The sequence below is a fragment of the Diabrotica undecimpunctata genome, chromosome 1, assembly GCF_040954645.1.
Source record: "Diabrotica undecimpunctata isolate CICGRU chromosome 1, icDiaUnde3, whole genome shotgun sequence".
Classification (NCBI taxonomy): domain Eukaryota; kingdom Metazoa; phylum Arthropoda; class Insecta; order Coleoptera; family Chrysomelidae; genus Diabrotica; species Diabrotica undecimpunctata.
This window is the reverse complement of record NC_092803.1, coordinates 60,327,600-60,344,281: the sequence shown is the minus strand read 5'-3', so window position 1 is coordinate 60,344,281 and position 16,682 is coordinate 60,327,600. Positions and strand designations below refer to the sequence as shown.

The 16,682-nt window shown below is 31.5% G+C and overlaps 1 protein-coding gene across 7 annotated transcripts in view; it reads right to left on the bottom strand.

The window, feature by feature from the left end:
- Sh (Potassium voltage-gated channel protein Shaker) overlaps window positions 1-16,682 on the bottom strand; it is a 566,859-nt gene that overhangs the window by 178,087 nt on the left and 372,090 nt on the right. For all 7 annotated transcript variants that reach the window (XM_072543327.1, XM_072543321.1, XM_072543300.1 and 4 more), the window contains exon 2: window positions 8,474-8,597. In XM_072543327.1, coding sequence (XP_072399428.1) covers window positions 8,474-8,597 — 124 coding nt within the window. The remainder of the gene's footprint in view (window positions 1-8,473; window positions 8,598-16,682) is intronic.

Sequence of the window (16,682 nt, the reverse complement as noted above, 5' to 3'; positions counted from 1 at the left end):
CATTTTTAAACGCAACATTTCCAGATATCAATAGTCCCGATCAACTATATCCACACTATGCTTTAGTGGTTATTCTAAATGCAACTATTCTAAATTTTCTAAATGCAACCTTTCCCAATCACTGAACTGAAAAACGAGGCCACATTGAATGGCCTGCTAAGTTGCCAGATTTAAATCCCATTAACTTTTTTATTTAGGGTTATTTGAAAAGTAAGACATATGTAAATCAATCTACCAATTTGGTAGACCTCAAACAGAGAATTCGTACTAAAATGCAACAAATTGCACCAGTGATGTTGTCAAACATAACCCAAGAATTCATTGGACGTCTTGGATTCTGCCAATTAAACCAAGGAGCTCAATTCGAGCATTTGTTGTAATTATGTTATTATTTGTTTGTCTTTAGTATGGCATGACTTCTTTAATAATTTTCTTTGTAAAATAAATTTAGAATTAAATTTTAAGAAATAGGAGCACTGGTTTCCTTTACACTCTGTATATTGACGTTTGAATGTGATGAGTTTGATACGGTTGTACTCAGAAAAATATGACCTTTTAATTTTTTAGATAAAAATATGCCCTTTCTATTAAAAAAAATTATCGATTATGTTACATCTGCTAAGGTAGTGGAAGTAAAAGTCATTTTTTTCCAAAAAGGTTAAAAAACAAAAACAAAAATCGACCTATCAGAGCTTTAACTCTGAAAATAATTAAGTCATGAGATAATAGACCCTTTCCACACTTTATAAATGCACTGTATTATCATCGAGAGTATAATAAGGAATAATTATGAAGAAGATCAAGAAGAAATGTAGTTTACATTAAGAGATGGATTAGGAATTAGAAATACACTTTTGACTCTGAATTTTTTGCTACAGAAACGTCAAGACCAATGAAAAGATGTCTTTTTCACATATTATGGAAAAGCATTTAACATAGTACATTATGCCGAGCTCATTAAAATATTGAGAGATAAAAGAGTTGATAGCCGCGACATCAGAGTCATTAAAAAATTATACTGGCATCAAACATTCATATTAACGAAAAGTCGACAAAAGAGTATAAATTCTAAACACAGTCAGGCAGGGTTGTGTGCTGTTTCCACTCCTATTGCGATGCGTTATGCGACGTGATAAGCGACGCAATTGGTCACATTTAGCATAATTAGAGCCGCTTCTTTGATTGTCCTCTTTTTACCATCTGCTTCTTTTAGGACTATACTTGAATCGTTTCATTAAACCCTATGTTTATTTTTCCATGCGTGTTTACATATTTGAGATCTATCAAATTCTCTATTTTTAATACAATATTAATATTCACTTACTCTTATATTTATAAATTCAACTCTTTGTCTTTTCTTGTTAATTGTTAGGTTTACTCTTAGATAAAATAGATCACAATGTGTTTGTTGTTTTAAATATTGTTAAAAGGTTGCATTGATTTTCTATCGTTTTAAGTTTTTTTGATAATCGTTTTATGTATGATATTGTTATTTTTCCCGTATTATTCCCTGTGTATGCTGCAGAATCCCGTTCTAAGTTGTTCTGTTCCATTCGATCTATTCTTGAAAATGCTTTTATAATCTACGATAAAGGATAATAATTTATAATAAAACAGTTTAACAAATGTTTTTCTTCGAAAAACGAGTATTTGTTACAACTAATAATTTTGGCTGTATCGTATTTGTTCTATGCAGCTGACGGGAGGGGATATACGTCACGTTTAAAGCCAAAGCGCTCATATTGGCCAAATTTGTCATCACCGTAATGCTTTTCTAATTTATATTTATACATTATAATTATTGTTCAAAACGATAGTAGGTAATATTTGTTGCATCGCAAACTGCTACAGTAAAAAATACCGGTTTCTGAGTCAAAATCATAAAAAGCATCAACGTAGACTGTGGATTGTTAATGACGCTATAAGGTCTAATTTATATAGACAGAAACTTTTATCTAATGATTACTGTAAATTAAATTCCACATATTGTTACAATCTATTAACTAGTTTTATAAAACGTTTCCCTAAAATAATATTACTATTACAATAATATTTAAATATAATTTATATATTTACAACAGTATTGCAAAAGTGAGGTTGGAATTAGGATCTCAAAAAAGCATTATTGAAATAAGTAGTTAAACACGTTTTTATTATAAATAAACTCTGTAATTATATAAATTGGTATAATAAATATAAAATATACAGGGTGTCCCATAATTAATTGGACATTAGCTAATGGGTGATAGCTAACATCAAAATAAAGCGTTTGGGCTCAACTTGCTTGGGCAAAATGTTGCTAGTTTTCGTACAGGGTGATTCATTAAAATGTTTTATAATATTTTTAGGGATATATTGAAAACTATTCGACTGATTTAAGGGAAATTTTGTATCTTGCTATTAGTTAGTATGCTTAATATGAAAATTATATTAGTTTTACCATTGACACTACGTGGCGCCACCTACTATAACATTGGTTCATTAATGTGGCCATAATTTTTTTGTCCGCCCTGCATAAACATTCTAGGCAAAAAAACATAAAAAAACATTCAATTCTACACAAAAAAGGTATTCCTGTTTCAAATCATACACCATACACCCTTTTCGAAATAAACGTATTTTTTAGACACGTGCATAAAATGAAAAAATTTTTACAAAAACTTAATGTAAATTCAAATATTATTTAAAAGGTCTTAAATACCAGTAAATATTAAATGTATCAGAAGTAGATAATTTTTTTATTAACAGAAACATACAAATACAAACATTAGTTTGTATTTTTCCGAAGTGGAAATTGAAACGTCAATAAACCTTTAATTGTGGTTTATTCCCATTTAAATAGTAATTACTTTAACATGCCACAATAAAATAGCTTCAGGACAATATAAAGAGCATGGTGCTCAATGAATCCCCTTGTCTTATTCTGCTGCCTGTTTCTATAGGTTCTGTAAGTTCTATTCTGACTTCCATTTTGCTGTTTTGGTAGATGTTTTCGATAGTTTTTATAATATTTAGGGGAACTTCTCTATTATACAGAATATGGATTACATCTTTAAGTCTTACTTTGTCAAATGCTTTCTTTAGGTCAATTAGACACAGAAATGCTAGTCTATTTTACTCTAGCGATTTTTCAGTAATTTGCTTTAAAACGAATATTGCATCTGTACACGGTCTTCCACTACGAAAACCCTATTGTTTATCTGCTAAACTTATCCTCTAAATTATTACTACTAAGATTTTTATTCGTGGTAATTTCTGCTGTTTCCGGTTCTAGCGTCGTTTATTTTTCTCTACATAGAGCTTTTTTAGGTAGTCAATCTACGTATCCTTTTCCATGTTTTTTGGTTCTATTAGTTTCTTTACCTACGTTCTTTGACCTCTTATGAAGCGCCATATTTCCTTTTGCAGACCGTAAAAATCATATTCCATTTCTTTGGAAAAGCGTTCCCAGTGATCATTCTTTTATTTGTGCATGTGTTTCGTTTCTAATTGTATTCTAATTATGGTATGCCTCTTGTGTTTGGGTTGACATGTATTTCAGGTAAGTTTTTTGCTTTTCTTTACATTTTTCCTTCACTTTTGTACAAAACCATGGAGTTCTTCGCCTTGGCAGAGGCAAAGATATTAGACTTAATTTTTGCCCAGCTGTCTTCGACTCCATCAGTTTCCGCATAAATATACCGCCGAATGTGCACGGCAAATAGATTCTTTTTGGCTCCTTCTTAAATGCTCAGTTATATCGTAAAATACAAAAGTAAAACTCTACAAAACAATAATACGTCCAGTCCTTACACATAGTTTAGAGACTTGGAGTCTAACAAAAAATAATGAAAACATGTTAGGATGTTTCAAAAAAAAAATACTAAGTCGAATCTATGGAACAGTGAATGACAATAGAGACAATTTCTGATTGTATGTACTGCAGTTTGAGTTAGATGTTCTCGTTTATTAGTATGTCTGGTATGCTTAACAATCGTTCGGTGTATATCTGGTATAATCGATAATCCACTCTTTCTCAGGTATTTAATTCGTATCAAGTAGATCCTTAATATTATTTTCTTTGTGATCTCATTCACCTTCAAATCTGTTTTTGTAGACCATAGAAGGTTTTCCATTCTTTTGGAAGGAATTTCTCCTTTTGGAAGTATTTGGTTTAAATAAAAAAATATGGACAATTTATTTAATACTTTTTATATTCCAGACATGATTATATTTCTAGAGCCTTTGTTTGGATATTTTCGATAATATTGTTCGGGTTAATTCTATTAAATGCTGATCAAAACAGTTCAATAGAGAATATTTCGATCCATTTCAAGATTTTTTTAGCCATGGTATGCTTCATCAACCTGCCTGTCTTCTGTATTTGATTTTTATACAAATGTTTATAGATGACAATATTTATTATTTCGAGTCTTCTTTAAAATACGCATAACTTATAGATGTTATGGATATCAAGATTTCAGGTTCTATCTCAATTATCTGTACGGTGATAGCTCCAAGGTACCTTAAGCATGTGGCAATATCACCACAATTCAAAAGATTTTAGGCGGTTATAGACTTATCAGTTAGACCCTGCCATAGAGCAGTCAAAATACAAATTTGTTGAATTTGTAATTTAATTTAAGAAAATGTTTAATTAGTACTTTGAGAATGATTTCCGAAGTGGAAATCGAAACCTCAAAATAAATATATTTTAAACTAAATTTGTTGTAAATTCTCAATAAAAATAGTAAATTATACATAGCCTCAAAAGAATACCTTCATAAACAGGATGTATTTTATTCACGTAAAAGGGTCTTTATACCGTTTTAAGGAAATCCATAAACTACGTCGCAAAAAAATTTGGACTTTTTAATACCCCCTCCCCTTTGTCGTAAAGCGTCGTTTACAATTGTGGCCCTCCCTCATGTAGGCCCCCTTTTCAGTGAGTTTTAAAAAAATTCAATGTTATTTTTATTTTTGAAAATTAGCTATGAAGTTTTATTTACGAATGTATCATAACAAGAATAATTAATTATAGTTATAGACACAATAGTGACAAATTTAAATACACCAAATTACATCAGATATGCACTTATGCCCTCCTTCCTCCTGTCATATACCATCGTAATAAACAAAGTCCCCTAAGAGGGAGGCCTCTTCACTACGATGTAGTTTATGGATGTTCTCTAAAAGGATTTTGTTATTATATTTAAATAGGTTGTTTTAATTCCTACATAATATAGTCAATCTAATATATCGTCAGCTTTCTCAGAAAAGTAATAATTTTAAACTAAATATTGCTGTATAATAATCATCTATATATATATACCTAAAAAAGCGTTTTTGCTTTCCTAACTTAATACATATTGTAGCCAGTGACGGTAGTCTTACAATATCTGTTCAATGTTTGTTCGTTAATAATTATTGGATAAAATTTTTTCAGTTACTTAACAATTAAAATTAAAGCCTAATTTTTTGTAGCTAATGGAAAATTTCAAGGTTATGGCTGAATTTATAATTTTCTTTAGTTTCTAAAGACTTCTACGTTGATGAAACTAGCTGTTTGTTTAATTATTCTCTTTTCAAAATTTATTCCTATCCGAGCTAATTTATACACTTTTGAGTATGTACCACAAGTAAATACTCTTAAAAATCGGCATATGACCTTTCTATATCTAGTATTTTTTATCTATTTACCACATAATTGTTAATGTTTAGAGCCGCGTTAATAAAGTATTAACAAGTTGATTTATTTTTTTTATTCTACACTAAAATAATTTGATATAGAGTAGTTTAAATCTGGTTGAAAAGTTCATTCTGCCAGTTTTATTATAAATACTACAAGGATAGACAGAACATTGACCGAATTGAAAAACAAATAAATATATACAGATAGAACAGATGTTACATTACCAATATACACGGTTAGAAATAGAAATTTATATAATGTTTCTTCGTTTACGATCCATGCATCGATTTTTCAAAATAGTTATCGAATTTTATGAATGTATCACATATGTGGTGCTCTGGGAACACGGGAGGCCCTTTTTGCTGTACAGGTGCTATTTCAGAGATGCAGGGATGTGAATTGTGACATATATGTATGTATGCTTTATAGATTACCAGAAGGCATTTGACAGAGTAAAACATGACAAATTAATGACTCTAATGCAAGAAATTGGAATTGACAACAAAGATCTTAGAATTATCAGAAACATTTACTACAATCAAACGGCCAAACTCAAAATAGAAGACCAGTTAACTGATAAAATTGCAATAGAACGTAGAGTATGACAGGGCTGTATTTTGTCTCCATTTTTGTTCAATATTTATTCTAAATGGGTATTTAAGGAAGCTTTAGACAGTTGTGCGAAAGGAATACTAATAAACGGTGAATGGTTGAATAACATTAGATATGCAGATGACACTATAGTTTTTGCCGATAATCTGAATGACTTACAGATATTAACAAATCGCATAACAGAAGTCAGCAACAGATACGGACTAGCTCTTAACATAAAGAAAATCAAATTTATGACAATTAGTAAAAAACCAATACTAAACGCTCAACTTACAATCAACCAACAGAATATCGAAAGAGTCGAGCAATATACATATCTAGGCACCAATTTAAATAGCCAATGTGACCACTCAATAGAAATTAAACAGCGAATAATAAAAGCAAAAGCAGCATTTGTTAGAATGAGAACCATTTTCAACAGTCGAGACATATCATTAAAAACAAAATGCCGTCTATTGAACTGCCACATATTCAGAGTTCTGCTCTACGGAATGGAAGCATGGACACTGACTGTTGCATCTATGAATCGGCTCGAAGCTTTTGAAATGTGGTGTTATAGGCGCATCTTACGTATATCCTGGGTTGACAGAGTTACTAATGTGGAGGTCCTGCGTAGAATGGGGAAAGAATGTGAAATTCTCATGACCGTCAAAACTAAAAAGTTGGAATATCTAGGACATGTAATGAGAAATCAAGAACGCTACGGCCTTCTCCAGCTGATTCTCCAAGGGAAAGTAAATGGTAAGAGAGGACCGGGAAGAAGACGCATTTCCTGGCTTCAAAATTTTCGAAAGTGGTATAACACGACTACCACTGAACTCTTCCGCGCTGCAATAAACAAAGTAAAGATAGCCGTGATGATCGCCAACATCCGGAACGGATAGGCACTTTAAGAAGAAGATCACATAAAGGCATTTTGCCTTGCATTATGAGCCTTAATATATCATATTTCGCACCTCTGGTAATGTGGCCTAAATATTCCTGATTTCTTGTTTTGATGTGCTTTATGACCTCGCAATCCTTTTGTAGTCTTCGCAGAAGTGTTAAGAAGGCTACAAAAGGATTGTGAGGTCATAAAGCACATCAAAACAAGAATGCTGGAATATTTAGGACACATTACCAGAGAACCAGAGACACATTACCATTAAGATCCATAGAAAGACGAAGAATTTCCTGGCTGAGAAACCTAAGAGAGTGGTATAGTTGCAGCTCAGTAGATCTTTTCAGAGCAGCCGCCAATAAGGTACGGATAGCTGTGATGATAGTCAACCTCCGACAGGAGAAGGAACTACAAGAAGAAGAATCACATTATAAAGAAGAATATCTCGAAAACAGTGCAGTGATTTGCGACCTGTATTAGATTCAATAAATAGTCTCGTTTGAATTCGGTCCATTTTATTAATTTATTAATTTATATATATATATATATATATATATATATATATATATATATATATATACATATATATATATATATATATATATATAAAAAAAGGTTAGGTGAAAAAAGCGCCACCTATTTTAGTGTATTAGTGTATTAGTTAGTGTATTGTGACTGTAACTGTCTCCGCAAACGAAAATTTTTATGGATATGTCCTAAATCAGTTGTTGGCACTAAAATTCGACGAACAGCTGTGAAATAAAACATCAACACTTTAACGACTGTTTAAAGACGGTTTGGCAATTACGTCAGGATCTTAGTAAGGTTTTGTCGGACTAAGAATATTCTGATGAATAAGCAGTAGTTCACAAGACGGTGCGCTCTGCCATATTGCTCGAAAAGCTGTGACTATAATACAAGAAAATTTTTTTAGGTCAGTCATTTTGGATAGAATTATTCGATAGAATTATTTCCTTCGCCCATCACATACCCCTGATCTGACACCGTCTAATTCTGATATGTGCAGAATGTTAAAAAAATATATTTAGATACCCTTTTTTCGGGACTCTGGAGTAACCTACGTTAAAGAATGTTATAAAATCTGCATAATCGTTATGAACGCTGTCTACAACGCAAAACAGCACATTCTAAACATTAACATTATCATCCTGATAGGTAAATAATTTTCAGTACTGTATATTCTAGTGCATACTGTATATTGTAAAAGTTGCATTCCGTAGTATGAATTTCTTTATACCTTAGATGTATTGTTGAACGTTCTTTAATTACAATAAAAATACACTACTTACGTTTATTACAACCCTCTCACAAAAATCGTGGTCATGTGGGATGGGCTCGAAATGGGCTACACCAGTGAATTGGGTGTGGGGGGTGTGCCCGTCCTCTTCCTGGCTGCTGAGCTTGGGCAGCGACCTACAAGAGAAACAGCTATTAGTAATTTTCATTATAGAGCTATAGATAGTTATATAAAAGCTGGCTATGCGCTGAAATATGATTATACTCTAGTGCTAAAGTGCTAAATACCAAAGACAAAAAATACTAACAAAAACTCAATAAAGTAAATTGTAAGACTATATAAGTCTAAGACTTCTAAGTTTTATAAACAAATCACCGAGTTATTTTTAATATTAAAGGATATTTATATACATAAATCGTCATAATAATTCATCTTTAGTCAACTTTTAGTTGATAAAGACTACCAAAAAATGGAGAATGGGAAAGAGGTATATAATGATTTTAAGATTTCATGTATGGATCACGCTACGAATATAGAAGTATTAGGAAGATTGAAGACAAGAGGTCATATAGAGCATAGAAAAAAATACGGTATCTATAAACTCATATTCCAAGGTTAATGTAAAGGACAGAAAAAGTGTGGTAACTCAAACTTTGATTGAACAGTTTGTTCGAATGTTAGAATGACCATGACGATTTCCAAGCTCTGTAATTCAGGCAAAAATGGACCATCGGGTTATCCGATGAGTCATTTTGATCTTATTTCAAACCATATGAGTTTGATCGCATCATCGGAAACAAATTTTTACAAGAAATGTAAATGATATTTTGGCGAAAAATATTTGCAAAAGGCACCACAAACACGATCAAAGTGAGAAAATCGAGATGAGATTTCCAAATTTCTTCTAACTATAGCCCAATATTTAACACAAATACAAGCATACGCAGACAATATGAAGAAAAAGAGAACTATAAGTTAACTAAAAAAAAATAAAAAACTTATTATGTTCTAGATTGATGCAGAGACGTAAACAATTTTTATATATTTTAGAAAGTACAGTACTTCTAGTATCTAGGAGGAAGGATAAGTTAAAGAAATAAAATAAACGCATAAATAACAGAACGTATACTAAAATTCAACAAAATCTACTGCAGTTAGCATACACTAAAAGATATAAATCAAGGGAGAATACAAAAAAAAGTGGTAATCAGGCCACTTCTCACGTATACAGAATTGACGACGTACCTTAAAAGTAAATATAAGGCAAGAATAATGTTATTCAAGAAAATGTTGTAAACAAATATGGGCCAAATAAATTGAAAGCAGCAAAAAAATTTAACTACGGGAGAGGCAACACAATAAAGGAGTACGACAGAGTCAGATGCATCAAAACACAGGGATTACGATGGATGGGATATATAGAGAACATTCTTGAAATCGTAGGCTTCCACGGCCAGAGTCAGAATTATAGTTTATTCGTCTTCCGGGTTTGGACCGTGTCATTTGTGAGTGACCCAAAAGTGGGTTCATCTCGACGTTTCGCTACAATTGTATGTAGCTTCTTCAGGAGAACAAAAAAAAAGAAAAAGAAAGAGACAGGAAGATGGGTAGTTAGCAACGGTAACTCAGTTACTCAACGCAACCAGAGGCGAATACTAACTACCAAGATGGGCATTTGGTCACAGTAACTCAACTACTCAACGCAGCCAGAGGTGAAAACCAAATGCCAGGACAGGGATTCACGTCCAACAGCTCAGAACACTAACGCGTCGAGAGGCAGGGAGTGAATCCGACGATTACTCCGCTACCGCTCTATTTATAGTCGCGGTGACCTGTCGTGTCGGGACGTATCGGCACACTCCGTGGCGAGAACATTCTTAATTATAATTAATGTAAATCCTTAATTAAAAAAATTACAACTTGGAAAACAAAAAGATTTAGAGAATTATCTAAATGGAGATGGGAGATCTAGGTTCTTGGAAAAAGTAAAAACTGGCAGAAACTATATAGCCCCCATCATCTCGTGTAGTACTACTCATCCACAGGTCGAATATACTGCCGTATTCTGATTTAAATTGTAGAATTATTTATAACTCCTACGTTAAATTTGTTGTTTTTCTGGCTCGCGCTGTGATACGAGCCATGAAGCCATTAGATTAATTAGAAGAACTTTATGAACAGAAAAGCATTCCATATAAATTGGAGAATATTGATGATTTTGTTAATGTTTTAAGTGAAAAAATATTTTTAAAAAACTCCAATGAATTCTATTAGGTAAGGCTTATTTAATAAATCCTTAAAAAAAAGAAAAAAAAAATATATGAAATTACATAGAATACAAGAATTAACCTGGTAAAAAGGTAGAATTTTAAATACTGCTTCATCTTGTTCAACTCACTGAAATTACACTTACAGGAGCAGCGAGCATGGTCAAAATCCAAAACCATTTTTCAAGACTCCTTCATTGCAAAACTGTACTAAGACAGGGTAATGGAATATGGTGCCTCTTATTTAACTTTCCTCTAGAAAAAGTAATTCCAGAGTCCCAGATTAACACGAATGGCATTATCTTCTACAAATCTGTACAAGTTGTCGGATATACATACGAAATCTACATAATAGCTAGTACCACAGAGACCAAAAAACCAAATATATATATTGTAATAGGCATAGTTACCAAACACCTGAAACAATAATAATTGACAATTTAGAACTGGAAGGTATGGCATGTAGACGACTCAAGCTAGGAAAACGGATTATGAATATTGGTATATAGAACGTTTAAGGTATCTCACAGAAAATTAACGACATACTTTCAGAAACCAAAAAGGCTAATATGGATATAATAGTACTTACCGAGACCAAAAAGAAGGGGCATGAGCCAGAGAACCTAGGAGAATACGACCACTTTTTCTCTGAAATACCTAAAGATAAAAATCCCAAGAAGTGTCCATACTTATTTGAAGAAGGCTATAAAGATATATAACATCCTGGGAAATACTGAGCCAACGCATCATTAAACCAAATCTAAACTTGCAAGGAAGTTAAGTCACCATTATCGGAGTTTACGTTTATGCTTTAGTGAGAGGTAAAGATGAATGGGAAATCATTCTGGTAGGGAACCTAAATGCTTGGACAGGAAAATAGTTTAAACGTAATATAGTTGACCAATTCTAAATTACAATGGAGGTAGGGTAATTAACATATGTGACCAAAACAACTTACGAATCCTAAATGTTTTTTTTTTCAGCATCGATAAATACAAAAATTTAGATGGGTTCAACATGAAACTTGAAATCAATCATCGTTTATGTGATAACTAGATATAGTACAAAGCTCAATGTGGAAGTGATCACCACTTGATTAATGCTAAAATAATTCTCTTTCGACTAGACAATAAAAAGAAGATGCGCAGGAGAAAAACTGTTCTAATTCAGGTTAGGTGAAGTCCTCCTTCTAGTATGAAGACATCAAGAGACAAGGAAATATGTATTTTAGGAAATATGCACCAATAAACGTCTGGCCATCAACAATTATACTTTATTCCTTCTTACATACAGAACAATACAAAACTTGACTGACAGTAGTTTATGACCTATTTATGACATTACTCATCAAACTGTCAACAATGTCACTTCATATAATCGAGTTAGAATGTATGGAGAGGGCATCACGTGACTAAAAACGACCTCATTTCGGCCATATTGTTAAGATTGTTTTGACACTTTTGACAGATCGCATATGTTTGTTTACGTTTGTTGTTTTTCAAATATTTTTAGTTTTATAAAACTTCTATAGAAACTGTAATAATATATTGTGATAGTGCATAATAATGGTTTCTTGTTCTCAACGTAGTTGCAGTAGCAGAAGCAATGTTAATAAAAAATCTTCAGGAATAATGTTCTACAGGTTAGTATACAAATATATAAACAAAGTAATGGCCCGTACTTCAGAGAATAAGTTAATAGTATTTGACTGTATTAATTTATCTTTATGTATAATATATCGTGTTTTTAGTGTTTACCACGGGATAAATAAATCATAGTTTATTAAAAATGTATTGCACTTTTTTAGATTATAATTAAATCTTCTGAATAACTAGTCATATTTTTATAGTAGTTTTAATATTAATGAGTCTGGCCATGATCCCACCGCCATATTGGTATTATCGTTAGCCACGCCTACCTACGCCGTTTTTAATACACACGTTAATATGCTCATAGCTTCTCCATAGATTCTAACTCGATGCTTCATATAGAACAACTTTAGGACAACATCCACTTTTTATGTTGGATATTCTAACAAAAACAAAACAACTCTGAAAATAAAGTACAACTTGGAAACCTTTCCCAACGAACGCTCAAAAATAGTGTATAAAAAACAATTAGATGAAAAACTCTTATACATACTAAAACTTTGATTATGTAGAGGACCGAAAAAACTATACAAAAGAATGCTTAAAGGATGCAGCAGAAGATTCTTGGGCAAGTATAAACAGACAACACAGAGAAAGCCCTATTGGTGGTATGAAGAAATCCAAGAGAAAATTAAAATCAAACGTAATAAATACAACACATTTCTGAACGTAAAAACGGATAAAAATAAACGCGAATACCAAACAGCTCAAAGAGAGGTACGAAGGGCAATACCCATAAAAACGAATGCTGGGAGAGAAACTGCTCCAAAATTAAAACTTACCTGAAAGGTAGTAGAAATACCTAAAGTTGAAAAGTACTTAAATTTCTTCGAAAAGAATAGACGTAGGAGAGATAAATATCATCTTCTCTATTAGCCTACGTGAATGGGATGAATACTCTAAAAAAATACTGATGGGGAAAACCCCAAATCAGCACAAATATTTTCTTATGTACAAGAAAATACAATAGCATCCCCACTTAGTCTTGACAATAGAGAGGTAAAGTAAGTATGTCAAATTATTTTATACAAAATGCAACGGGTCCACCATGGGCGTATCAAAGGGTCCATCATGAGCGCATATATGCCCATGATGGACCCTTAACAGGATTTTAGTAAACTATGAATAACTTTTGCCATCTTAATTTTTATCAAAATTTGAAATAATTGCATATTATACAAATAACAACAAGACGTTATTTGGGCATATTTAAAGCCTGCTAAATAAATAATTAAAATTATTATGTAGATTTCTCTGTAAGGGGTCTATCATAGACACATTTTAGTGCATCCACACGACCAAATATTGGTAGTAAACAATAAATATAATAAACATGTGATTCACAAACTTAAAATTACGGGAATCTTCGAAAACTAAACATTAAGTAACTATTAGCTCACCATGCAAAGTATAAACATTAAAAGGCGACACAAAAAGCTGCTACAAGACTACAAGCTAATAGAAAAATACATCAATGAATAAGATAACTTTAAAATATCTTAAAAGTTAGTCATTTTTATTTTATAATTATATGGATTTCTATATGCTTTTTATGGAAAAATTATACCTATTAGATCATTTCAGATGACATCGAAAATTCCTAACATTTCTAGTGACGTTTGAAACATCAGAAAATATATATGAACATATGTTGTTGACAGTTAAACTAACAGTTGTAATTCAGTTTTTGAAGTTTATAGTTGTCATTGTATTAAGTATTGTAAACAAGTTGGTGTTGAATAAAGTTAATTTTCAAGAAGTGTAACATTGGTGACAGCGGTGGGATAATAAGTAATTGTTAACGGTTAAGACTGGATCAACTGAAATTTATAAAGAAATGAATACGTCCGGCCCCTCCATGGTTTTTAAAAATGTAAGAAAAAAAAAGAAGAAGCGTAAACAAGAAGAGGAAAATATGAAAGAGAATCGTCGACAAGAAGAGAAAGAGAAACATAGGCAACAAGAGAAAGGGGCGAAGGAGGAGCGTAGGGAGGTAAAGGAGAAGCTTAGATAAGAAGACAAGGAGAGGCGTATTAAAAGGTAGAGGTAAGTCAAATCAAATATATAAGTTAGAAGAACAACAGAGTGATTTAGAAAATAAAATAGATCCACAAAAAAATTTAAAAAACGATTTACAAAATAAAAGAATACAAAAAAAACAATTTAGAAAATAAAATAACACAACAACAGAACGACTTAGAAAATAAAATAGTACAATATAAAAATGATTTTAAATTTAATTCAGATATACAAATAGTTAAATAGAAAGAAAAATTAATACCCAAGCTTCATTATCTAATACTGTTTCTGTAACTAATGTCGAATCAGAAAGATTGATGATCACTAGAGGAAACTTCAAGAATACCACGATGTTCCAATAGAAAAAGTGCAGGAACCGCTTGGTAAAACAGATACTTTACATTAAGTATTATGGTGTTATGTCAATTTAACACCACCCAGAAAAAATGATTACAGCTCTGAATATAACCAATTTATAAAATAAACAAGCTGATGATAAACTTGAGAAAGTTCAAATTAACTGAATAATGTATATTTTTTTCATTTTAAGTTTTTTTTCTTTTAAATAAGTTGTTTGTTTATTATATTCGTTTGTTTATTTGTCTTCGTTGGTTTCTTATATAAAAATTTCATATATTACTTTTTCTGCATTATTAATTTGACTTATTGTTTCCAATAAAGATTTATTCGAAGCTCTATATCTGATACACTTACTCTTTTGGACAGCGAATAATGCAATACATGAACCATAACACATCTGCAAAGATGTTAATGACTATGATGATGAACACTAAACTCCAATTATCTCTAAAAGTATTACCTTTAGGTATAGGAAATACCAATACTATTTAAAAGACAATTAACTTCTTTTTCATTAAAATTATACAATATAGGATATTTTATTTAAAATTATTAACTTACTCTGGTTTGAACTTTACTGAAATGGCCTATCGTTTGTGAACATACTGTATTTAGAAATTTGATTTTGATCTAAACTCCTAAAAGAACCTAATCTTTGTGTGCAAAGGCTTTTAAGGCATTATGTTTGTAAATCGATGAGCTAATAATTTTGAAAAGTTTGTCTCTATCTGACAAAATTTTTGAAAAAGATGAATAACTCAAAAAATATGAGGTTATGATATAAAGTACTTAACACAAATTTCGTCTACAATTTTGTGTAAGATCTATAAATGCAATAATAGGTGTCCCATTTAAAATACCCAAGTTGTTGTTTACTTCTGGTATAACCGAAAGTGGCATGTCTATCAAAATATTGTTTTTAAGTTCTTCATAACTTGTAATCCTCACAAACCAATTTTCATAAGTATCGCACAACTACTTTCCAATATAGAGGTACTGTAAGCTCGTCATGAAACACACTGTATAGTCTCCTGTGTATAATTTTCAAGAATGCCTTAAAGAGGTTGCTTATGAAACTAATTTGTTTAATATTCTTTATGTTTCTTTTATTCGACTTTTAGGCAAAGTTATAAATGTTGATTTGAGCCAAACTTGAGGGATATTTCCAATATTGTATATACTCAAATGATGAAAAGGTTACCAATGGGAGTACATAAGACAAATGTATAGTAAAAAAGTCAATATTCACAATCTTAAGTTATTTTTATTGTTGTTAAATTTGAGCTACCAGTTTCAAAACTTACAATATATGCCCCATCATCAGGCCCCAGTACATAAGTCTTTTGTTAAACAAAAATGCATGAAACTATGCATGAACAAATAAATCTGGAGGATAAATTTAAAAAATTGGCGACAATGTTTTTGTACAATAGATCTTGTACATAATATGTAGTATTTGCCATTAATTCAAAACATTAAAGTATAATCGACAACAATTGGTGAACTTTAAAAAACGTTCGACAGAGTCAGACCCAAAGATATTATTCATCTTTAATTTAATAGAGAAGTTCTTAAGGACATAAAGACAATTGAAAGCATCTACCAAAAGATAGAAATTGGAAGGGGCTCATTGAGGCCGACACTATTCAATTTAGCTATAGATAAAGTCCTCGAAAGTGTCAACGGCGGAAAAGCATACAGGATAGGGAACAATAAAATAAAAATACTTTGTTAGACAAATGGCGTAATATTTCCCGCTGATAGTCCAAGCTTAAAATAGGCGACCAAATAATAGGCCACAGATTAGACACATATGTAAAGGAACTTAATATAACTTGAAAGGTCATATTAAATTCCTTTACCCATGTGTTCGGTTGCCTTCCATCTTATACACATGTTTTATTATATTTTTTTTCTATTTTGCGAGCTGTGCCGATATCTTGTACCTTTATTTTGTTGTTTGAAA